The 25,900-nt window shown below is 35.4% G+C and overlaps 1 protein-coding gene across 31 annotated transcripts in view; it reads left to right on the forward strand.

Moving 5' to 3' along the window:
* C2CD5 (C2 calcium dependent domain containing 5) overlaps positions 1-25,900 on the forward strand; it is a 71,017-nt gene that overhangs the window by 35,216 nt on the left and 9,901 nt on the right. For 15 of the 31 annotated variants that reach the window (XM_075051413.1, XM_075051415.1, XM_075051418.1 and 12 more), the window contains 11 exons: positions 5,971-6,085; positions 8,650-8,745; positions 10,524-10,715; positions 13,571-13,757; positions 14,785-14,949; positions 15,283-15,423; positions 18,991-19,054; positions 22,475-22,536; positions 23,582-23,680; positions 24,086-24,175; positions 24,960-25,047. In XM_075051413.1, the coding sequence (XP_074907514.1) occupies positions 5,971-6,085; positions 8,650-8,745; positions 10,524-10,715; positions 13,571-13,757; positions 14,785-14,949; positions 15,283-15,423; positions 18,991-19,054; positions 22,475-22,536; positions 23,582-23,680; positions 24,086-24,175; positions 24,960-25,047 (1,299 nt within the window). Of the gene's footprint in view, positions 1-5,970; positions 6,086-8,649; positions 8,839-10,523; positions 10,716-13,570; positions 13,758-14,784; positions 14,950-15,282; positions 15,424-18,990; positions 19,055-22,474; positions 22,537-23,581; positions 23,681-24,085; positions 24,176-24,959; positions 25,048-25,900 lie in introns of all 31 variants that reach the window. The other 16 variants (XR_012653606.1, XR_012653607.1, XM_075051402.1 and 13 more) reach the window with 5 other exon arrangements.

Genomic DNA, 25,900 nt, shown 5'->3' on the forward strand with positions numbered 1-25,900 from the left:
AAGTATCATTCCATATGTTTCTGTCTAAATTACAAATACATTCACCCATATCAGAGATATAGAGGCTATGGAGATTCTGTTAATTCTGTTTCATACTTAAAGTAACTTTTTTTTTTTTTTTTTTTGGTAAGAAAAAAAGAGCATTCTCTAGCTTCCTAGCAGTAATACAGGTATTTTTCTGAAACTCAGAATATAAGAAAAGAATTCAGGAGTTTTAATGGGAATGTTCCTAAGGGACACTTTGCTGCTTGGTATTAAAGCTAACACTCCTCAATAGTGAGCTGCCACTAAAAGGAGTGGTGCTGCTTTTCTGTATGATTCCTGCCATGTGCTCTTGCAGTCTTTTGGTGGTCATACAGTGATTTGGCCTGACCAACCCAATAGAAAACTAGCCCTGCAAATGAATGGTTTTCTGTTCAATCAGCCAGCTGAAATATCTCATCCTGTAAATGCATGAAAGCTGGATGCGATTTTAATCCTAAACGTTCTTAAAATTGTTTCTTCAGTAATTGAATTTCTTCAACACCCAGACTTAGACCTGCTTTTTTGCTCATTCAGCAGTTTGGGCTTGAGAATTGAGATATGTGCTCTCTGACCTCATCTGGCAGAACAGCACTGATTCAATATTATTCTCCACGCTGGATGCTTTGTCTGTAGTTTAACCTTTGTAGGAATAAGTGTACCTGTTCTCTTTGGTGGTATGGTTGCACTGCTTTCTGCTGTTTTAGTGTATCTTAGTTTTCATTTGATAAATTCCAATAATCTACTTCCTCAAGTTTTCATTTTCACATCTTTTAGTCTTAAGGGTGAATATAGGGAGTAATCCAAAAGGATGGAGTGGCTTTGAAGATCTTTGGAAAGTTTTAGGTTGATCTGCTGTAGGCTTAGTTATTTGCTACCCAAATTTTGTGTTTAAACTTTACAGACAAGAGGCTTTGGCTTTTTGTACACTCCCTTATGAAATATTTTAGAAAGATGATGGGAAATTTCAATATTTATGGGATAACCAGAGAGGATTACATTAAACTTCAGGGTCCAGGGAAGGGTGCTTGTAAACCTAACAAAGGTGTCTCTTAAAAAAAAAAAAAAACCTACAAAAAAATCCCTAACTTTTTTCTGTATAAGCTGATTAATAGGTTTTAATAAAGAAGATAAAAAAATAAGAGGGTAAGGAAGGTGTGGATAATGGCTCTGCCTAGTGAAAGACTCAGATTGAATTTGAAAGAATATTACTGGTGCCTCCATTGCCATTTTGGAGACAACAGAACAATGAGTCATTTCTAGATTGTGAAAACTTTAATAGTGTGATTGTCATCCTCATTTCAGAATGTTGTATTATAAATGTAAATATTTACTGAATCACAATATTGAAATAGGTTGAAATTAATCATACAGTTCCTGTTTCAGAATAATTGTCTCAGGATGTCTAGGGATTCAGCTTTAATTACAGTAACTTGAGTATGATCTGTGCAATCAAGAGTCCATTCTTCTTAATATTTCTTCAGTTTTTAAAAATCTGTATGGACCTAGCATAATGCAGATTCTGGCTAATTCTTGAAAGGCCCTATACAAGTGAACCTCTAGCAAATAACTTTGGAGAGGCGTTGCTTCTTATGAATCAGAAAGTATTGATAGTGTCCAGGGTTGTCTCCAGGTGAAAGATTTGGGCAGGATGTTGTCCCATCGACAATACAGCCTCATAGAAGTCAACCTGGTATTTTGAAGGAAAGAGATAGGTGAATGGGTGGTGGGTAGAACTGACTCAAACATGTAGGGCACAAAATAAATACAGTGCTGTTTGTAACTTCTAAAGCTGTTTAATAAAATGCTTGGAAAGTTTCAGCTGGAGGAGGTTTGAGTTGGCACGATTTTTATAGAATACTGTACTGTTGACAACATTGTTTCTCAGGTCTTCAGCTCTAGAAACAGTGTGCTTTGCTTCCACTTCGTTATAAATATCATGCCAATTTTGAAACATTAATAAAAGTAGGTTTAATATTCAGTCTTTGGTTTCCAATAAAGGGCGCATAATAGCAGTGTAATTTTTGCAAATTTTTTTGCTTAAAGTTGTAGATAAACCTTGCTATAAACTACTTGGTAGATTTGCTAGAAAAGCTTGTGATTGAGTGCTATGTATGCTTGCCTTTTTGCTTCCACCTAGAATCCAGGGCCATTACTTTCTGTAACCATTTCAGTGAGCTGCCATAGTTTTCAGTCTGTACTGTCACCTGATCCAAGCATGCGCCAAAATACCCACCGTTTCTGGCTACTGTCTGCTGAATCTGCTTTGCAAACCCTTAGTTCTTAAGCTTTTGCCTTAGCAAAAAACAACAACAGACACTCTTATGGAGTGTACTGGACACATGCCATCCTGCTTCCCTAACTCCTCTAATTGTTTATGTAAATCCTTAGCTTTACTAAACTTGTAAATGCTACAATGGCATCCCCATGTGAAATTGTGTGGCTCATGTGTCAAAAAAGGCTGCTTGTGAAAATATTTGTCAGAAGAATATGAATGCTACACATTGCACTGCATTCAGTGTTTTGTATCAATTTATTATTGCAATGTTGTGGTGTTTGATTTTAATTGTAGACAATCATTTTGTGTTTTAATATGCAAAGGTAAGTTCAAGTAAACTAAATGTACAGTATTTATATATAAACATACTGTCGTATTTTTGGCCTCTTCCTGGAAGAAAAAAATACTTACTTAAATGTCTTAAGCAGCGGACCCAGTCGTCTTTACAAACACTTGTTTATGCATGACTCGTCTAGAAATTTTTTAACTTGTGCAATAAGAATTTGTTGGATTTTTTTTAAAGATATTGGGCCTGATCCTGTTAACACTGAAGACAATGGCTGGAAAATTGTTCTTATCTCTAATAAGAATGAAAATGATCCATTATATTACTGTACTTAATAGTTTTGTTAATTCCGATGTTGAACAGATTTTCAGAGTAAAGGGTTAAATGTTTTTTAGCAAGACATAGCATTGAGCAACCTAACAACAATATGTGCTTTCCATTATGCTAAGGCGTTCTTGTAGGTAAGTTAGGTGAGAAAATTGTGCTAACGCTCTTAGGAATATGTTTCTAAACTTCAATTTAAACTATAAATTTTTGTGGAGGAAAGTTAAAAGTTTGCATAGAGCTTGGGACCCGTCACTATTTCTACCTTTTCTGTTCCCTTTAAGCATTTATGTTCCCTTTCAGCATTTCATTCTGTTTCAGTTTTACTGTGGCTACGTACCTTTTCAGTATCATACTCTTGTTTGTAATCTTATTCTTTATTCCACAGCACTTCCCCTGCTCATCCCCTGTTGCTTTACCTGTTGCTCACTTTCAGCTCCTTCATCATGACTTCACATTTTCTTGCACTTCTTGTCATAGAAAGGTCTTTGGTAACAAGTAGGAGCAGTTTTTTGCCAAATGGTACCTAAAGGTGTGAAGAGAAAAGTGATGATTTAGTAAAATTGGCTTTTTTGTCTTTGTTTATGTCTGGAAAAAGATTAATTCTCCTTTGTAGGTGTTTTTCTGTGAAGTACAAAAATTTGTGTGGCTGTTCAGTCAATGTTTATAGCCAGCTGTCTGTGATCAAGTCTGATTGAGCAAGAATTGTTCTGCATAGTCAGTGAACCACTTTTCTTACTAACACTTTTCTGTTAGAGAGAGAAACGCACATTGGTAAGTGATCTTGTCCATGGTTGGATGGGGAAGGAGGAATTGCTCCCAAGATCCATGTCCATTCCACCATACAGAGTTAGTGATAACATTTATAGAGTGTGCTTGTGGTCTCGCATCTCCCATACAGCTCCCCATTTTGTCAGATCATGTAGCCTTAAGATAGATTTCCAAAGTTGCTCTGTTCGTGTACGACTACTGCCATTAACTGGTGGCAGCAATCACAGCCTCTGTTCAGACACAGATGCACACGCAAAAGAGAAGACATTTCACCTCCCACTTTCCTTTATGTGTACCACAAATGGTTCTCATAGCTGAGCTTGGGAACTCCAACCCTATAATGTGATGGATTATTTCTGCATGATTCTCGGCTTTTGAAAGCTGAAGAGTGTGAGACTTTGCTAGCAGGTACTCCAACCATCTGAGTCAGGATTACTGTGTGTCATCTTGAGCATTTGATTTTCCAGTTAGTTAATGGGTTTTAAACGGTGTTTTCACGTTGATAGACAGCAAAGTGCAGTGCCTTGAGATTCTACTAGTAATGCATTGAAACATGTTGAAGGTGAACTCGGATGTAATGGAACATGATTGATACAGTCAATGAAAATCCTTAGCCTGTTTTGTGTCTTGATGTGTATATTTTTGTCTTGATTATGTAGAACCTTCCTAAGAACTATTAACTGTAGGGGTTTTTTCTGTTCAGTGTTCATTTCTTAAAGCAAAGGTTGGATAAACTTCAGTCTGGACACCCAAGGCTAGTCAGTACACAAGCGTTAACATCTAAAGTTAGGTATAGTTGAATATACATACCTCTGTGCTCTTTTTTTTTTTTTTTTTTTTTTTTAATTAGCAAATGATCATAAGTTCATTTTAGAAGGCTGAAAGCATAGTTCTAAACGAAAAGTTGAGGTAAATTCATGAATGAATACATCTTGCTGTACAATATTTTTGTTTCAGTAAATTTCAAAATCTGTGTATATCTGCATCTTTCATTTTTGTTTGTCATGTTGTCAGAGAACCTAGTGTATGATATAGGGTTATCATACACTATATTTATAAATATCCCTATTAGTACAAAATTGGTTCCCAATGAATCTCAGGTTTTGACATTGATATTCTAAATTATGATTCAGCAAGGAGATCTCAATGGCTAGAAGTTTGTATCTGTGCAAAGTTCAGTTGATTTCAGGGAAATTGTATAAGAATGTCTACTCAGAACCCTTTGTAGCATCTGAGTGCCTATATTGTTTGTTATTGGTTTTCCCCTTATTTTATGTATCAACAATTAACGTAGTTTTCAACTAAGTTCATTGGTACAGGTAAGCCATTTTGAAAGAAGAAACAGTTGACAAACTCTAATTGTAAATGGCAATACTTGTTGACTTCATATGTAAAAAGCTTGCGAGAAGAGCTTTAGTTCTGGGAAACTAATTGCTGAACAGTTAAAATAAATGGATTGCATAAACCTATTCTAGTAGCACTCTTTTTTTCAGTTTTAATGTAGTATTCAAGAAAAACAGGTAGGATATGTTTCAACATAAAATCTGAAAGACAGTAAAGGTAATTACAATCTATTGGGGGGAGAGGGTGGAGAAAAAAGGTGTGGTTGTGAGGATACTGAAGCAGAAGAGCATTGACAAATACATAGCCAGCATATATCTTGTACTTCTTAATGTTGTTAATGTAGAAGTAGTTTCAAATACCTATGGGTTCTCAAAGTTAGAAGTCTGAAATAAGGACCACAGAGTGGTGTGTTTGACTAGTGATACAGTCTTGAACAAATATTTTAAAAATCTGGTTAACAGGGAGAACTGCTTGCAGTAGGAAAAACTGTTGAGGTTATTTCAAAGATGGCAAGTGTATACTGAAGTAAAATGTTACTTTATTACTACAAATACTGTTTCATTACTACTAGCTTTTCAATATTGCAGAGTATCTGTGATGCTTTGTTGCAAGTTACATGTTGTTCTCATGTTGTTGGAAACTGACAGTATGGTCTTCAAGTGGGTAGAGACTGGAACAGTATCTACAGTATTTTGGTGTTATCTGTCATATGGATAACAACAAGAATGCAGTAATTTGTCAGAACCTGTTCACATGGGTGATAAACAAGAAAATGAATGAAAAAGCCCTGTTAGTGTTTGCTTGAAGTGTGATAGCTAGGAAATAAAAAGTGTCCAGATACAGCAAAACACTTGAATATGAAAAATTCAACTTTGCAGATTAATTGCATGAAGCTTTATGTTGACATAGTGCAGAGTAGTGAACTGATTTATACTTTGTCTTTCAGATGAACCAGAGACACGAGATGCATGGTGGGCAGAAATCAGACAAGAAATAAAATCCCATGCCAAGGCATTGGGTTGTCATGCTGTAGTGGGCTACAGTGAATCAACTAGCATTTGGTAAATCATGATGATGATTTAATTTTCAAAATGCCACAGAGTATTTATTTCATCTTCAGTGGGTTAAAAATGAACTGTTTCAACACAGCTGTTGGTACTGTCTAGTATATCTCCTTTGGAGAATTTGTTAAAGTAACTTTCTGAGATTTCAGTCTTGTGTGGTTTTTTTTGTTTGTTTGTTGTTTTTTTTTTTTTATAGTATGTTTTGGTTTGGGTTTTAAGATCTTTTTTTCCTAATGAACATTACACTTTTTATTTAACAAAAAAATTTAAAACATACATATTTCCTTTTGTAGTAACAATATTAATTTATCTCTGAAGTTTTCTAAACCTAATCTACCTAAATAGTTAAGACTGTGTTCCTAGAAGTATATGTACTGCAGTTTCGTTATTGGGTAACAACTGGCAGACCAGTACTTAAACAGTAAACTTCAAACTTAAGGCACAAGTTCTTTACTAGGAATGAATTAACTGTGAGTTAAAGGAGAATATGCTGCCTGATAGATCTAGAATACTTTAGGTGTAAAAATTCTGTATTTCTTTCTGGAAAACTCATGTCATTATTTTTATCTTTCAGTAGTGTTTAACGTAGTAAACCACAGCTCTGCAGTAGTCTTTGCGAGGTTGAATTTCCCAGCCCTGCATCCTATTCAGGTCAAAACTCCAGTGTCTTACTGTATTCCATTTGGCTAAGAAAATTCCAATCTTGTGTATTTTGGTGGCTTAATAACAAACTTTGTGAGAGGCTTGGAGATTGGGAGAAATGGTTTGGGATTCATCTAATTACTTGTCCTTCTCTCTGGCCCAGGGAAGGTTGTATCTCTTTCTGGCTCCAGAAGGGCATCTATGAAGAGCTCCTCCTGGGGCCAGGTGTGTCTGACTGGTATCAAACAGAAAAGTACTCTGGCTCACTAGTTGTTTTGAAATGTTTTAGGAAGGTAACTGAAGCAAACTCAGACATCTGAATTTATTTTCTGTCAAGCTGGTTTTGCCTAAATACTTTAAAGAAAAAGTGCTAAAGCTTTGCTTTGTTAAAGAGAGAAGTTGGAAGCAGAACTTTCATTTTACTTTGCAATTGATAAGTTGAAGAAAGAAATACAGAGTTATACAGTGCTTTCATGAGTGCACACCATCTGTTGGTAAAGTAAAGTAGTAAGATAATCAGAAATGATCAGTCTGAAAGCCACAGCATTGATTGCTTGGCATCTGTTGCTCCTTCACATTTATTGCTTCACTGCTGGTAAAAAACACCACCACCAAATATATTGATCTTTCACAAAACTTGAAAACAATTCTTGGAAGTCAGGAGCTTGTGCTAGTAGAGTAGGAAAACAGGAGAACTTAGTTTACAGGCAGGGCATGGTTTGTATTCCTTATGCTGTCTTGTCTGGTTATGTCCTGTCTTGCTTGGTGTATTAAAGACCATATTTACTTCAAAATTGCAATGTGCAAGTTTCCACTGCTGAGGGATGAACTTGCACTAAAAATGGAAAATTTATTCCTTCAGCTGTCAGTCTCCTTGTAAGAAGCATTAATATTTTGTATTCTTCTTTTTCTACTTTAACTATGGGGAAAGAATATACAGAGTATAGATAGGCAGTCAGTTACTGGGTTATTCACACTTTCATTTTTCTTAAAGAATTTAATGTGGTAGTATTTGATCTTTGATAGAATTTAGATTTCCCATGCTTACTTGCCAGTTCAGCTTCATTCCATGCTTAAAGGGCAAGGCTCTGTCTGTAAGTACTGGTCTGCCAGACATGTTAGATATGAAAAATTATTCTGGAAAGAGAAAAAACAAATGAAAAAGGCATATGGGCATATGTATCATTCTAGAAAATGTGGGAAAGCTTTTCTCCATATTTTTTCCAATATAGTATTTTAAGTACTGGATGTTAAGAGATTTGTTTCTTATTTAACAATTTCAGAAATATTAAAAGCTCTGTGATCATAATTTGCATTTCTGAGAGCTTTAACTGCTAAATCCTGAATATGGTCAGTTACTTTATATGCTGTATGTACTATTATTTGTAGTTCATAGTCAAATTATTACTGTTTTGCTACTTTTTATCCTCCAAGAAGCACCCTTGTCAGTGTTGTGTTGTAACTTCATTTTGAGAGTGAATGTTTATAAGATGATGAGACTCTCAACTTCCATTTTACTTTGGTAAACGATTATGCCTTGGTTTGTTTGTTTGTTTTTTTTAGATGTTTGTTTGCTTTTGTTGGTTGGCTGGATTTCTTTGCATTATTAACCATAGTATTGAAAACCATACTTAAACCTGGTTAGCCTTTATGATGTTACAGCATATTATTTATAATATAGGGCATAGCTCTTTAGTCTTTCTGTTCAATCCTTCTGCATCTCTTACTTATACAATGGTTTAAATATCAGAAGAGGATTGTTTGTGAGATTTAAGGGATAAAATTGTACAAATGCACAAAATTAGTAGTTACATTGAATTTATTGAGACTTTTGTACAGCCTTTTTTATCTAATAGTTTTAAGCAAAAGTAGCACTAAGTAGTAGGAATTCACTTTGTTGTAATTCTTTTCTCTTATAGTGAAGAGGTCTGTATTTTGTCCGCGTCTGGCACAGCAGCTGTACTGAACCCTAGGTTTCTTCAGGATGGCACCATGGAAGGCTGTTTGGAACAAAGGTTGTCATGGCAGCCTGGCTTCTTTTCCATAGGGTCAGAGAAGGGAGAGGTTGATTTTTTTCCTCAGAGCCAAGATAGTTCTTCTCTATTAGGGTAGGTTACAGTGTTACAGTGCAGGATGCGGGACCAACCACTTTACTGCTTTTCACTAACAACAACAACAACAGAAGTAATGGAACTCTGCACCAAATTAGATATTCTGTTTTTATTTCTAACAGTCTGAATAAGGTAACACATTTGACTACTAACCACAGATCATAACTCAGTTTTTTTTTCCTTTGCCGCTTCTCAGGTATCTTTCTCAACTTTGTATCACACTATAAAAAATGACAAATGTGTGATAAATTACGTAAGCCAAAAACTGCTGTGGTTGTAATATGTGTATATATGCTCTCTATATACTATTTAAGAGCTGTATGGGAGATAAAATAGCTTGGTTGTAAAACAAAGATAGTGCCAGATTTTTACAAAATATGTATGTTTTAGTTGAAGTTCATGAACAAAATCATGAAACAGAAGGAAAAACATGAAGTTTCCCTTTGTTTCTGCTCTTGCAAATAAAATCTGAAGAATGAGTATTGACAAACAGTTATTTTTAGGAAAAGATAATTAGATTAACTAATGCATATTGGTAATTTATTACGTGTTTGTCAGGATAGTCATCAAATATTTCAGGGGGTTATTGTAGTAGTAAGTAAGGCTATTTATTACACCTTAGCACTTGCTTTACTTTTTCCATAATAACCCTGCCATCATAGTATTATTTATTATTCTTTTACTTTGTTAGCAGGAGGCCATTATCTTCTTGTGTAGATAGACTTTTGAAAACTGTAGCCAGAGCAAAAATTTTTGTTTCCATATTCACTATATGATGGAGAGAAAGAAATGTCATGTTCATAATATGAAGAAAATAGCATTTTTATCAAAATATATATTTCGGTGCTACTGAGAGTCTTGGCATAGATGGGAAATGCCAAAGGAAGGTAAAACAACTAAATGGACAAAGCCTATGTTTGAGACAATACATTTGCCAAAATCTATGATAACTAATGTTCTAAATCTGTCAGATTTGCTTAGGCATCTCTTCAGAATTCACTGGGAAGAATTGTTTATGTGAAACAGAATAAATTTGCAGTGATGCAGTTAGCCTGTGCTTTCCCTGTTCATATTTTTACAGTGGTTATTCCTGGGTATTTCTTATGGGGGAATGGGACTAAGTGTTCTAAGTGAATAACAAGTTTTACCTAATACCTTATCTTAGGAAATAATCTTGCTATTCTTCTTACAATGTTTATATATATTGTGCTGCTTCTCGGTAGGATGGTTGGTTTGTTGTTCATGTTCTGCTCATTAGGTTTGTGTAGGTTTTTGGACACAACCCATGTAAAAGAGGCTTTTCATTGTATTTGGTACAGCAAATTCTCTGTACAACTGTTGTACCATGGACTACATTTAGAAATCATAGTGCCTAAAGCCAGTTCAGTAATGTTTTAGGTTTATATAAATTGTTGGTCATTGTATGTACTTTTTCTTGATCCCTGCATAACAAGTTTCAATGCAAGTTTTATTTATAGTGTTTTAGCTAGTAGTGTGCAGCCTAATTTTATTCTTCTAATTAATAAAATGCAATACTTGTCTCATTGGTATAATGAAGCAGAGTATAGCTGCAGTGTATGATTTAAGTAGCTATCTGTAGGTGTTTATACAAATGTGTGCGTATTGATCATTGTTAATAAGATGCAGATGTTTTAAGTATATTCCCCATAATGTATTTTTAGGATTGAAGAAGCTTCACCACCAGGTTGTGGATTTTGCCATATACCATATGATGAATTGAACATGCCATTCCCTGCTCACCTCACTTACTGTTACAACTGCAGGAAGCAAAAAGTTCCTGATGTCCTTTTCACCACAATTGATCTTCCTGTAGAGGCAATAGTTATTGGGAAGGGATGTCTTATTCAAGCCAGGTATCTTATCAAAATGTTTTCTTAGTAAAGTTTTGGAGATCTTTGAAAGAATTCCTGTTGCTAAAATCCAGTATGTCATCAAACCTTAAATTTTTATGGTGAATTGCTAGGAGTTAATGACAGTGTATTGGGGTACAGGAAGATGACAGCCTTCTCTTCCCCCTCTGTTATGTGTCTTGTCTGTTGATGGACATCTGGTAACTTACCCATGTTGATGGGCATTTGGTAAATGGTCTGCTTTTTTTTTTTTTTTAAATGCATGTGGGAATTGCTGTATTTTGTCTGCCTGGATGTAAGAGAGTTTTCATGTTTTAACTTAACTGTTTGGGACTGCTGACGTGGTCAGGTACAGCTATTGCACTGGAAACTCAATGAACTGTTTAAGTCAGTTGTGTTAATTCTGTGCTGATGTCTGTAACTGAACATTATCTCTGTAGAATTGTGTCCAGTTTATGTTGTGGTCTTTGAATTTGAATTTGGAAAAGGGAATAAGGTGGTTTACAGTGGGAAAGAAGGAAGGCTTAGTTAGCTATGTACAGTTTGTATGGGTGGCCAACTACATGGATAAATACCTGGTTGGATGGTAGGGCTGAGAGGGTAGTGGTTTATGGTTTGTAACCTCCCTGGATGGCTGTGACAAGTATAATACAGTCTGCAGTGGGATCTGTCCTGTTGAATATCTTGATGACATGGAGGGAATGATGGTCTGCATTCTCTTCAAGATTGCCAGTTACACCACAATGAGTGGGACCAGACAGTATGATACCTGTCCAGTTCTGTCCTCCTCTGAGAGTAAGATGGACACCAGAAAACTAGAGCAAGTTCAGTGGAGGGCCACCAAGGGAGTAAGGAGCACCTGCCCTATGAAGAGGAGCTGCGGGTGCTGGACAGAGGAAGGATTCAGGGGGACCTGATAGCAGCCTGCCAGTACCTATAAGGAGGTTGTGGAGCATATGTAGCCAGGGTCTTCACAGTGCTGCACAGTGGGAGAGTGACACACAATAGGCCTGAGTTGAAGCAAGAGAGATTCAGCATGGATGTAAGGAAAAACTACTTACCAGTGAGGACAGTCGGGCAGTGGAGCAGATTGTCTAGGAGGTTGTGCAGTCTCCATCTTTGGGGAATTTTCAAGACCTGACTGGATAAAGCTCTGAGTATCCTACTCTGAGCTTAGAGTTGACCTTGCTTTGTCTGTACAGGAGGTTGGACTGGAGACCACCTGAAGACCTTTCTTACCTGAGTTCTTTTTGTGATACTATGATTATCATTCTCTGACTTCTGCTACAGCAGAGTTACTTGAGCTACTGTAGAGATGTGTTCTGTGCTCCTCCTTTGGTATTTTCTGTATTACTAAGCTCTGTGTTCAGTGCCATTGTGGAAATTGACTTTTAGTGTCACATGGTGGTCCCCGATCTGTCTCTGCACACTTGCAGGTGTCCCATTTTCTCTAGAGTGATTCCTCAAACACTCCCACCCCCCAAAAAAGAAGAAAGAAAATGACCTGAAGCTATAGTTAGAAAGATTTTGAGGTGAACTTGATATGATTGGTTAAATTACTGTGTTTTCCGTATGATGTAATAAATGTGGTCTTTAGAAGAAAGTATTGTCTGTTCCTATCATTAAAACATACAGTTGTGCTCTTTTTGAACAAAAATTTGTCACTGAAAGTAGGCAGTCATTACAGTGGTGTGGGGTTTGAATTTCAGCTTATGGGACTAAACCCAAAGCGTGGAATATGACTAACATAATATAGTCAGAGATGGAATTTTTATGTTCTTTCTTTTATTGTTTTAAAATAGGTATTTTTAGCCTGGTTAATTGGTTGAGCTGTGAGGGCACTCATTTTTTTTTTTTATTCCGAAGTGTGCCTTGAATAACAGTATTAATAGGAATTTTAGAAGTTCTACCAGTAGATGTAATTTCCTATGGTTGTACCTGAAGTGTTTAAGAGGTTTGCAGCAACAGAAATAGCTGTTTGCATTTGAGGTCTTACTAGAAGAAAAGCTGAAAATACAAATTTTCAGATAAGACAGTCTCAAGGAGTTCTTTTAAAGAACTGACATTTTATTTTACAATTGCAGCTATCTAGAAGAATGCACCTCATCAGTTCTGAGGCTTAATTGAAGAGGGCTGCAGTAACTGTCCCTTGAAATAATCTATTGGCGGGGGGGAGAGATGTTTAACAAATACCAGACAACTTGCAATAGCAAAAAAGTTGTGTTTGTCTTCAGGATTTGCTTTGACAAAAGTGAGCAGGGCAAATTTTTAACAGTCACTGCTATTTGATAGGAGTGTTAATATATTTAGCCGAATAGCTAGTAGATGGTTATCTGGAATCTGTAGAAAACTTCTTTACCTTGCATAGTTATTAGGTGCTATCAGACTATTATGACAGAGAGCCTGTGTGACACATGTTGTTTCTGATAAGTCCTTAAGCATGTTTTAAGAAAGGAGCCATGACTTCATTCAGTGCTTTACAAAGATACAATATTTGTAATTTTTGTATTCTGCTTTGATAGGGAATATTTTTGAATGTTGCTGAAGGTTATGTATTGTTCTGTTTTATAAATTTACTTTTTATGTTACCTATTTTTATTTTTAATATAAATACACAGATTCCTATTAAAAATGAAAATAATGTTACTTACTGAGACTCAGTGTCTCAGTCTGCCTTGATCTTCCTGATGAGAATTTAATATTTTACAGGGTTCTAAAATAAGTTAAAAAGAAACTGATTGTATTGGGTTATACAATGAGGGGAAAAAAATTCAAAATAGCCTGTGATTGCTTTCATATTTCAACAGTCCATTAAAACTGTTTATCTGCTGATGTCATGTACTGTTTTGTGTTGTTAGGTTATGCCGACTAAAGAAGAAAGCTCAAGCTGAAGCAAATGCAACATCTATCAGTAATCTCTTGCCATTTATGGAATATGAAGTGCACACCCAACTGATGAATAAACTTAAGCTGAGAGGAATGAATGCGCTGTTTGGGCTGAGAATTCAGATCACTGTGGGTGAAAATATGCTAATGGGATTGGCAGTAAGTACAGTTTTAATCTTGGGATTCTTTTGCTTTCTTACAGTATTTTTTCAGGACACAAAGACGTACAAGTGTTGTGGAATTTAGAGTAACTAGAAATTTTAAAATGTCATTTTAAGAATAGATGAAGTGATGCAAAGGAACGAGGTGTCTAATTGTTGACAAATCAGGACAGACTGTCTTTCAGCACCAGAAAAAGATTTGAATTTCTTGAAAGTCTGTTGGAGGACAAGATTATTAGAAAGGGGATGAGAGGAAAAGAAATTTTAAATGGTTTAATGGCATAAGTTACAGAAAAATGATTGTGTTCTTTAAAGCTCCTGTCAAAGAGATCCCTGTTCCTCAGTTACGTTACAGTTCCATGACAAATAAGGTCAATCAAGTATCTCAATAAATCTTTTGGTTAGCTACCAACAAGAGGTTTGTTACCTCTTCTTTGATGGCACTGAAGAAATAAATGATAGATTGGAAGTTTCTTAGAGATAGTCAAGAAACGTTCATTAACAATATTTTCTAATCTCATTCTGTCACGTGCGGTTAGAGTAGTTGGAAGTATGCTCCTTCTTCCTGCATCAGCTTAAGAGGATGCTTGGGTAATATTGACTGGCTTACATGTTCTTTTGTCTGAACTGATGATCTGTTTTCTGTAAATAGAAATGGGATTGTCACAACTTCAGTGATACTGTAAATGGTTTGGCCAAGTTTTAAATCCTTGCAACCATCACTTGCCTATATAAAATATACTAGGACAGAGGTTTTAATTCATACTTTGTTTGGAACTTTTAGGTAAGTTAAGAGCTCCACCATGGAAAAGACCCATGAGAAGGAGAGAGTTTATTAAAAGAATGGTGCTTTTTTTTCATAAGTGAACAGGAGAGAGAGACCCATTTATTATGGGAAGAGGTCATGCTGTAATGTGCACATCATAATGCTGTCCATTATAGCATAAGCATTATGGAACATTTTATATGAAAATATTGGAAGTACATGCTTATGTAATTGTCATTTTTCTTAATGACTTTTTAAGTCTGCAACAGGTGTGTATCTAGCAGCTTTGCCAACACCTGGTGGTATTCAGATTGCTGGGAAGACTCCAAATGATGGCACCTATGAGCAGCATATATCTCACATGCAAAAGAAAATAAATGATACGATAGCAAAAAACAAGGAACTTTATGAGATTAATCCTCCAGTAAGTAAAGCTTTTATATTCTTAAAAATAAAGTGTTCTGAGTCAAACAGATATACACCATGTATATCCATGAATTCTTAATGACTGAATCATTCAGAACATAAGTTGTTTTTTAATAGATACATAGATTCTTCTCACTATATTTTGGGAACCTACTGGAATTTTCAGATCTCTTAAGCCACATATCCCAATCAGTTTGTACTTATTTAGATTTATTTCTCAGTAAAATTATTTTCAGACTGTTTGGATTCTCAGAACTGTTAACAGATTGCTTGTAATTGAAATTATTTCTAAGCTACATAGAACAACTGTTAATTTTTATGTTGTTTTTAGGAGCTACCTGAAGAAATCATTGGGTCTCCCATTCCAGAGCCAAGACAACGTTCCAGGTTATTAAGATCTCAATCAGAAAGCTCTGATGAAGTTACAGAGCTAGACCTTTCACATGGGAAGAAGGATGCTTTTGTATTGGAGGTGATAAATGTTTTCAGTACTCGTTTTCATACTTTTCTTTTCCTGAAATGTATATAAAAAAACGAGACAAGTTTTCTTACTCATCTCTAAAGACAGTTATTAAATTGTGTATAAATTTTTCCATTTTATATCAGTAGGAAACGTTAAGTATTGGATTTTCCATTGTCTCTCTTTTTCTTATTCTATTTTGCTGTTCTATTTCTGTTAAAGCATAGCTAGAATATGCCTATTATGCCAGTATCTGAAAAAAAAAAAAGATTGCCCAGCTATTCATGAACATGTAGCAATATCTAGAGTAATAACTAAGAGCTGTTAAGAAATGCCCTTCTGCCTACTTTAAGCAGCAGTCATGACTGATCCAAAACCTAGATGTATTTTTATAAACATTGAGGTTCTGTGTTGTCACACTTTATATTTAGCAAAGAAAAAGCTTGTATATTCTTCCTGTTTCAAAGCTCTTTTTGTTACAGTTAGATATTCAGAATTACTAGTTTCCAGAACTGCTAGTATTCAAAGCATTCAAAAAAATGCATTTGTCAAGAGAGCACATAGAAGACAACTTCCTTTTCTGAATTTCAGCTGATGCTTTTCAGAGTTCAAGAATTTACAACTTCAGACAATACCTTCCAATTCTTTCTACAGCTACAACTAGAAACAAGAATGCCGCCTATAGACAGAGAACATAGATTTCTTTTACCTCTCTATTCACTAAAATTCAAAGATGTGATTTTAACATTGTACAGTTTTGAAGGAAAGGAGCCAAGTATTAAAGAAGGCTAGAGTTCTGATCATCATCTTGTAGATACAGGTATTACACATACCTGTCTTAGACTAAGAAAAAGAAAACAATTTAATTAAATTACAGCCTGTAATTGCAGCCCAAGGTACATTCAAGACTTTATGTTAATCTTCACAAAACACTATCTTCATAGAAAATAATCTGGAAGAAAGGTTGTAGATAGCAAGAATGAGAACATGCTGTAACAGCAGTTCACTTGAAAACAGAGGTAGGAAAGGAGAGTGAAAAAATAACAGGTTGGGAGAGGCTGGTATAATAAATTGAGATTGGTTGGTGCTTCTGCTCTTTGAGTAAATTTTTGTTCTCCAGTCCATTACAGGTATACTAGGATCAAAGTAAGTAAATTGGGAAGTCCCTGAAAGTAACTTTGATGCTAGTTAACTCTCACATTAAAAAGAAATGAAGACAGGTTTCATCAAGTATTTTTTGCAGCTGATCTTAGCAGGTTTTTGTTTTAATATCATCATCTGTGTAGACTGACAGGAGTGGAATTGTATCCTCAAAACAAAAGTCATGATAGACGCTCTCTGAGGCACTGTATTGAAATGGATGAGCCAATCAGAAAATACTTTGATAAATGCAAAAAGGGTCAAATGCCTTTGTAAAAAAATACAGGATTGTGTAGGGCATTAAAAAAACCAGCAAAAAAACCAACCAAACAAAACAACTCAAAGACTGTTATACTGCAAGAGACCCGTTGGACTGGTTATGGAAAAATACCGGAAAAACATATGCCCAGCCTCCTTTTCACTTATAAAGGCTGTCAAATAGAAGAGAGAGAGCAATAATAAAAGCTTGGCATACTTCTTCTGTCCAGTTGCCTCATAAAGAAGCTTGATAGATTTTAAGCAAAGATCAGCTGGCTAAGGACTGCATTATGTACTGCAAGTGGAGTTCAACTCTTCTTTTTACAGTTTTGGAGACTTCTTCTACCTTATTTATTAACTGTAGTATATGGGATTTGGGGGCGGATAGGAGGAGACCTCCATATAGAAGGGAAAAATTTAAGTATGCTATAGGGTACTATAGAATACATTACAAATGGTGCCAAAATTGGCATGAAAAAGATCTGATGTTTAAGGACCATCATTACTGGTTTACATTATGTGAATGTGTTGGTCCTAGAATACACATCCCTGTGTTTTGGTAGTTCCGTCTTCATTTATAGAAAAAAAGGACCTTTCATCTGTGGAACCACTTTGTCATGGTTTAACCCCAGCCAGCAACTAAGTGCCACGCAGCTGCTCACTCACTCCCCCCCACCACCCAGTGGGATGGGGGAGAAAATCGGGAAAAGAAGTAAAACTTGTGGGTTCAGATAATAATGGTTTAATAGAATATGAAAAGAAGAAACTAATAAAGTAATAGAAGTAATGATAAAAGGATTGGAATATACAAATGATGCACAGTGCAATTGCTCACCACCCACCGATTGATGCCCAGTTAATCCCCCAAGTGGCGATCTCCCCCGCCCAGTTCCTATACTAGATGGGACGTCCCATGGTATGGAATACCCCGTTGGCCACTTTGGGTCAGGTGCCCTGGCTGTGTCCTGTGACAACTTCTTGTGCCCCTCCAGCTTTCTCACCGGCTGGGCATCAGAAGCTGAAAAATCCTTGACTTCAGACTAAACATTACTTAGCAACAACTGAAAACATCAGTGTGTTATCAACATTCTTCTCATACTGAACCCAAAACGTAGCACTGTACCAGCTACTAGGAAGACAATTAGCTCTATCCCAGCTGAAACCAGGACACACTTACTAGTGTTTTTGTTAAGAAATTGGGTATCAGAGACAATATTCCAGGAGCTTTAGTGAAGCTCCTGACTCTTTTGAGAGTAAAGTCATTGTTCACTGGAAATATGTAACAAAAAGTGGTAAAAAATTCACTGTGATGAGGAAATGCTAAGAGATGCTGGGAAGGCAATTATGAGAGTTAAGGCTGTCTGTATTTTTGGGGAGGGAAAAAAAAATTACTCCTCCTCTTACTCTGAGAAGAAGCAGAAGCAACATCTGACAAGGGAACCCCTCCTATACTGGAGTTAAAATATAAACAATTTCCAGAATGTTTGCTAAGAAAATGTTGGAAGTTAGAGGTAAACTTGGATCTCTTGCAGCTCAATAAGGCAGAATGAACCTAAAGGCACATGACACAGAAATATTTACAGAAGGTAGCAGGGCAGATATGGTCTCAGTCTGATCTAAATTAACAAAAGTCTTTGAAGATTGGATGGAGTAGAGGTTATTTGCATATGAAAAACTAATAATCCCCAAATTTACCTTTTCTTGTTTGATTTTTCTACTGTTCATACTAAGTAAGGTTTTTAAAGTCCTGGAAAGATTTTTATGTGTCATTTCAATAGGCAAAGAATGATCACATCAGTATAATACAGACCTTATGAGAGCTCTAGTACTAAAAGGTCCTTAGCTGGAAGAAGTTGTCAGTTGTTGTGTGGAACCTTGTTCAGCATTTTAAATTAGTTTAAAAATTCTCTTTATCATTCGTGTCTTTATTTACTGCAGTTTCTTTATGTTCTGTGCACATTGCTTTACTTTTAATACAATTTAGTTACGGGATCTCTTTTTCAAGTCTTAAGTATACCATAGGCTGGTATTTAAGATTTAGAGGTCTGGTTGATGGAATCCCTTTTTAAAATCTCAACTTAGCTGCCAGATATAGATCTCTTAATGACAAAGTTTTTACATCTTTCTGAGACTTCTGACTGGAACACCAACATGATTTTTATCGATTATTTCTTTTTCCAGATTGATGATACTGATGCAATGGAAGACGTACATTCTTTACTGACAGATGTTCCACCACCTTCTGGTACGTATTTTTCTAATTTATACTGTAGGCTGCAAAATGACAAAATAGAACTGGTTTTATTTTAAAAAAGTAAAAATTCAAGAGTAGCAGTGGAGAGCATTCTTGAAGTGTTTAGCTTCTCAGATATACCTGTGAAAAACAAGTCATTAAACCTTTTATGGGGATTGTTGCTTATTGAAAACTGAAACAAAATATTGTGTGGCATTTTATAGTCACTGATTTGTTCTGTTGCTGCACATTTGTTGTTAACTTCATATGGGTGTAACTATTGGATCTTTTCTACTAGTGTACCAGTTTCTGAAGATTTTTAGACTGAATAGCTAATTTGTAGGTTTGGGGGTCAATGAAAGTAGAAATACAGAGAACAGAATGGTCTTTTAAGTTATTTGTAGCCGTATAAAATATGACATATCGGTGGTGTATTCCAAGAAGTTATTTAAAGTGAGCAATTTGCCATTCCAGCACTCTTGCTCAACAAGTGCATTTGTATTTTCCTTGCTTTGTGATTGTGCCATACTGTCAATTTAAGTCTCTGGGTTCACTGCATTTGTAGTGCTGTTAAAAAAAGCAAAGTCCAAAATTATTTGGAATTCTGAAATCACTCACAGCATTTTTATCCAAGTCAGTATTGATCTTTTTTCTGTAGAAAGCAGTAAAGTCAAATAATAGAAATTTTAAAATTAGAGTAGTTTCTAATTTCTTCAGTGTTTTTATAGATGTATTTTTAAAAAGTGTTGCAACTCAAGAACATAGAGCTGATTAAAGTGAATAATTTTCAAAATTCAATCTTGAGACTTGCAATCAATGTCTCTTTACTTCACAGTACAAATATGAATGTTGGGGCTGCATTGCTGGCAATAGAACTTTGTGAGGTGTCCATTTAGTTGTCTGCATTTAAAAATGAAGAACCTAACATAGAGGGAGGTGTACTGAATCACTCAATGTTTGCTTGCTGATAGGGATCATGCAAGAATGTATATTACATTAATGTAAGAGTGAGGGGGGGGGGAAATCCCTCAGAATAGCATGCTAACAGTTCATAGTTCAGCAGCATCTGGAAGGATGTTTTTTGTAAACAGTACCCTTTGATGAACTTTTCTGTGCATTTGGCTCTTTGCATTTTGAGCCTACGTGCATCTTCAGTGTTCATAGAATTTTGCATCAGCATCTGTACCCATACAAGAGCCAGTTTCTTATGCTTGGTTTGTATCAGCCACTTTTTCATTTTTCTTATGTCGGGAAGAACAGTGAATCATTGCTTTGTATCAGTCTTCTTTATGCTGTTTGTGGTTGTATATCTGTAATATCCTCCTTGGTGGAACTCCTGGATCTGGATAAGAGGCTAATGTAGTTGTCTGTTACATGGAAGTTTCTCTGTACATTTGGTTGTCCTGTCCTCCGTGTCTTGTGTTTGTGAGTTTCCCCATGTTTCTTCTGAGCATGTATCTGTTCCCTTCCTAATAATTGGTATCAATGTTTATTATTTTGAATAATGGTGAGCTCAGAACTATTCTCGTCATAGTTACCTATTACTACCACCAAATCTTTTATTCCTCATCAGTTATCCATTGTTAGGCCCTGCTGCAGTTGATTTTACTACCCTAAAATAAGGCCATCAGCAGTCACCTCATTTTATCCTCTTGCAGATAGGTTATGAATATGTTTGAAGCATACAATCCTGAGTCACAGATGTCTCCACTGTGAAAACTGAGCATTTATTTTGACCTTCTCCTTCCAGTCTTATAATAATTGCATTTCTTTCAATGGTACTCTGTTCTTGCCTTCAGCATATTTAGTTTCTTAAAGAGTCCTTGGTGAAGGATCTTATCAAATGCTTTTTGATATCCGAAGTAGATGTATTAGTCGGATACCTTTCGTCTACATGGTTGTTGACAGCTTGTGAGCTGTGACTGTTACTTAGAAAAGTGGTATCAGTTTCTATGCAGTGTCTTGTTTTTCCATCTCCCCATGAACTCCATTTTCTGGAGTAACTTCTATGGGCCGGTAATACAGGTATCTGTACTAGGCAAATTAGTAGGTCCCAGTCACTAAAAGCACCTCACTACCTGAAGATGAAAGAATCCTCTCCTCTGGTAGTGGGGTAATTTTAAGTTTTACAGTTCAATGCCAATTAGTCAGCTATTTAATCTTTTGCCTTTCCTGTTGCTTATATGAATCCTTATTTTTCATTTGCCTGTTTGTTCAATATGTCCTTTAGACACTTTTGTTTAAGACAGGTTCTCTGATGGAAAATAAACAAGGGACTCATTTTCCACTATTATGGAAATCTCCACTACCTTGGTGAACACCGATGTGGGGGGAAAAAATAAAGGCATGTTTCTACTATCATGTTATCATCTCTGCATATTCTTTCTGTGTCTTTCTTGGCTCTTCAAGAGGATTTCTGCTTTTGATGTTCTGAAAGAAAATCTATTAATATTTATACTTTCTGCAAGCTGCTGCACAATTTCTTTTCTATCTTATTTTGTGCATTTACATAGGCCCTAACAGATATTTCTCTTTTGTGCTCATTTAGCGATACCTTTAGATTTTCAACATTGCCTGTTTGCTGTGTATAACTTTTCTTACCCTGTTGTTTAGTCATTATACTGTTTTTCTTTCGTTTTGTTTTTTTGTGTGTGTGTTTTCAGGTCTCTTAGTAAGTATTTGCACTCAGTCTCTAGATAGTATCTTTAAAGCATCTGTCTGTCAAAGGTTAGCTTTTCAGTTTTTCCTGTCACACCTTTTCAATAAGTTTCCTCGTTTGTACGTAGCTTGTCTATTAGAAACTAGGCAGAGCAGTAGTGGATTTTAGGTGTTGCCCTTTCTACAAGAATGCTTAAGCATATCTTGATGAGAGTTAAAAAACCTCTTTGAACACTTCTCCCCGTTCAGGACCAACTAGTCAGGGTTTTTTTGTTTTGTGGGTTCCGTAAGGAGCAGTTCTGTGAAGCAGTCAGGGAGCTTGTCTCACCAATTAGTCTTAATATCAGATGATATGAGTTACCCAGTCTCTATGGGGAGTAACTGTCACTGTTGTATTTCATGCCTTTGTAGCCTCTCTCAAGTTCCTCAACATAATGACATTTCTGGCCTTGCTTTTTGGGGGTTGAAGAAATACTCAGAATTAGAATTCTGTAGTGAGTTATTGTTTTACAAGTGGTGAGTTCCATCTTTCCTATCCATTTTTTCACTGCAGTATAAATGACAGAAAGCGTGTGGTCTTGTATGTTATATTGTATTCTTCAGATGCTATGTTTTTTGAACGTTGGTCTTATTTCTGGTATATTATTCCATATTCAAAAACAAATGAGGGAAAATACTTGCAAAACGTCAAGTAAGGTCACATATGTTTCTTTAAACATATATTTATGTTTCAGTGTGCAACATAGATTTCCCCCAATTTATTTTTTTTTACAGGTTTTTACAGTTGCAACACAGAAATTATGCCTGGTATAAATAACTGGACACCGGAAATTCAAGTAAGGTTATTCAAATAAAATTAAATTTTTTTTTCCAAATTGTGTTGAAATATACTTTAGTAATTTACATATATATTAGAGATCACTAATTTTGAAAGCTTAAGTAAAAGGATGCTGTAAGAAAAATAGGGTATGAGAACCAGTTTCTTGGTGGTTTTTCTATGCTGTTATGTAATAGAGAACCTGGTACAAAAATACAAAAATGAGAAAATAGTTACAGTAAAAATGAACTTTAAGGTTTTGGGCATTTTTAAGAGCTTGGCTAGATTTTGAAGCCTCTTAAACAAATTGTTGACTGTGTGTTGTGGTTTAACCCCAGCCAGCAACTAAGCACCACGCAGCCGCTCACTCAATCTGATACTGCAGATCACTCACTGAGATACTGCATATGATAACATTAATAGGTTAAGATAAATAAGAATTAGATAAATCCAATCTGGTGAGTAGAGAAAAATTCCACATATAATTAAGTTTGAACATTTTGGGTCACGTTTGTACAACACAATTCGGTCTCATATAGAGAGAGTTAAAACAGATCTAAGTGAACTTTTATGCCTAACTGGCACAATGCAAGACTGGTTTGCAGAGGCACAGCACAAACCTGAAAACAGTATGACTGCACCAGCAGCATGCCCTCAGGTAGATGGTATTGCCTGTGTATCTGTATATGATATTGCATTATTGTCTACATTGTTGTACACAATTAACATATAATTTTCAACAGCAGTTAACAAAATATGTAGCAGGTAGAAGCATGCAAAAGCTTCCTTTATGAAGCATGCAAAAACAACATAGAGTATTTCATATCTTGCTTAATCACTTGTTTCATATATTTGTATACATTAGTTCACAAAAAATTTGCCTTTTGTTTATAAAATTTCATGAGCAATAAGCACTTTACTTGGCTTACTGTTGCTACGTTTTTTTCCTTTTCTCCCTGTCCCTGTTACGCATTATTTGTCTTCTTTATGAATTTGTTTTGGTTTTAATATAACATACAGGCATATATTGGAAAAAAAAAAAGTGTGTTTTGTTTCTAATTCAGATGTTCACAGCAGTAAGAGTATCCAGATTAAGCAACATTAACCTAACAAATCAAACACTTAATAAGAACTTTAATGATCTCTGTGAGAATCTGTTGAAGGTAAGAATCTTATTTGAAACGTTTTTTGAATTGTTCAAATGGAAGCAAAGTAAAATCAGGCTATACTGAAAACAACATTTTCTTCATAATTACTTTTCAGAATTAGGCTAAAAAGTGTCTGTAATTAGTTTGTAAGCTGTTCTAAAGATAGTCAGCTGCCTTAGTGTATTAAGAATTTCCAAATCTTTTTGAATCTGAATGAGTCCTTTGACTGGTAGTGTACTCTAGAAACAAAAATAAAAAAACTGCATTCTGTCCTGACTTTTCACACCTGTAGTTCATCTTCAAGAAAAAATTACTATGTTTAGATGTTTTCTACTATGAAAAGAGTTTTGATCTCTAATTTCTCTGAAGTAAACCTTACATTTTTTTAAACTAACACAAATAATGTCTTGCCTTCCACAGAGCTTGTATTTTAAACTACGATCTATGGTTCCTTGCTGCCTTTGTCATGTAAATTTTACAGTTGCTCTACCAGAGGATGAATTAGTTCAGGTAAGTAGACTGCCGCTTCTGACTTTTCAGCATGTAGGCATGCCAGTTTTGGCCTTTAATTAATATTTGCTGCTCATAGTACCCTAGGCTAGGATTTGATTTACTAGTATGTCTGGTGAATTCTGAAGTAAAACTTAAGGCCATAATGTTCGGTGAAGAAAAAGGATGACCTACTGAGTTCACGGTTTTGAGAATCATGGGACTACATGGCATTTCATAAGCACAGTGCCTCTTAATAGTGTGTATCTTTTTAGTCAGGTAGGAAACGAAAAGCCCTGACTAGTTAAAAGGTGTTACTACATACACTACAGAAATATGGCACACTAGTTTTCTAAGCATGCTGTCGTTAAAATTGTCTAATTTTTTTCTTGCTCTTTCAAGATGATGCGTAGACTTCATTATTTTTAAAGAAAATGTTTTCTTTAGAAGTATAGCAGCATTCTTGTGTTCAATTAAACATATCTTTCTCTCCCTTACAAATAAATGAGTTTTTATGATTCTTTTTTATGTCACTTCACCAAGAAAGAAGGAAAGAACTGATGAACAAAATCATAAATGTGGGACAAACACTGTCAGGTGTATGTTCTAATAATGGACCTTAGTATTACCTTTTATGCTCTGCTGTGAAGGGTTTTTAATATGTCTACTTAGATGACCCCCCCCCCCCCCCCCCCCCCCCCCCCTTGTTTTTTCTATGGAAAAAGTGGTCTTGTTTGCAAAATTATTTTTGCAGATTGCATGAGAGATTAAGTTACCTAATATGCCATATATTTCTGATTTGCAGATCGCAGTCACAGCTGTTGCAATTACATTTGACAAAAACCAAGCATTACAAGCCAACAAAGCCCCTACAGAAAAATCACAGCAAAGAGGTAAGTGTTGTGAGGCATGTAAAGATAAGAGATATTTTTCTTTCCTTTTTCTTCCCCAGTACCTGATCAGTCTATGTTTTAATTTCAGTTACACATACACATTTTTACAGGGAGGTTCTATAAAATTGTAAAGTCATAACATAGAGTGTTTTAAAGGTCATATATGTGACCTCCAGCAGGATGACTTACTTATCAAGTATTAGGTATATGCTTTATGTAATAAACAAACTTACAGTAACATGAAAAAATGTTTGGTATTTCCTTATTTCATGTACCATCTTTCTTTGAATATTTTTCTCTAAAGAATTAGTGTAACAGATGATGACATTTCCATTGTATTTGGAAACGTGGTGTATGTCATTAGAGGATACTTGTTCTTATAAGTAGCAAATTTTGTCCTTACTTGGAAGAAAGCAGAAAATAAATTATTCATAATACTTCAAAAAACCTCCCCAAAACACTTAAGTAGGTCAGTAATATTTATGGAGATCAGTGAAGCATATAGTATTATGGAGGGAATAGAAGAGACTACTGCAGTCTACATACGTCATCTTGCTAATGAAGCACCATCTTATGCTAGAATTGTATGTATGCAATCTGGGTGTGGGAATTTAGACAGAACTTTGAAGATACTCCATTCTGAAGAATGGAATTAGGTAGTAGAATAGAGCCATATGTTTCTAAAACATTAGTTATACCTTACTTCTTCATTTTTAACAGTAAATTGTTTGTTTTCTTTTACGTGAAATAAATCAAATGTTAACTTTTTACTGTAGTGTATAGCTAACTCAGATCCAACTGCAGAATCAAATCTAAAATGCACAAATTGAATTAATATTTTTTTCCTGAAAAT

The sequence above is a fragment of the Buteo buteo genome, chromosome 19 (assembly GCF_964188355.1).
Source record: "Buteo buteo chromosome 19, bButBut1.hap1.1, whole genome shotgun sequence".
NCBI lineage: Eukaryota > Metazoa > Chordata > Aves > Accipitriformes > Accipitridae > Buteo > Buteo buteo.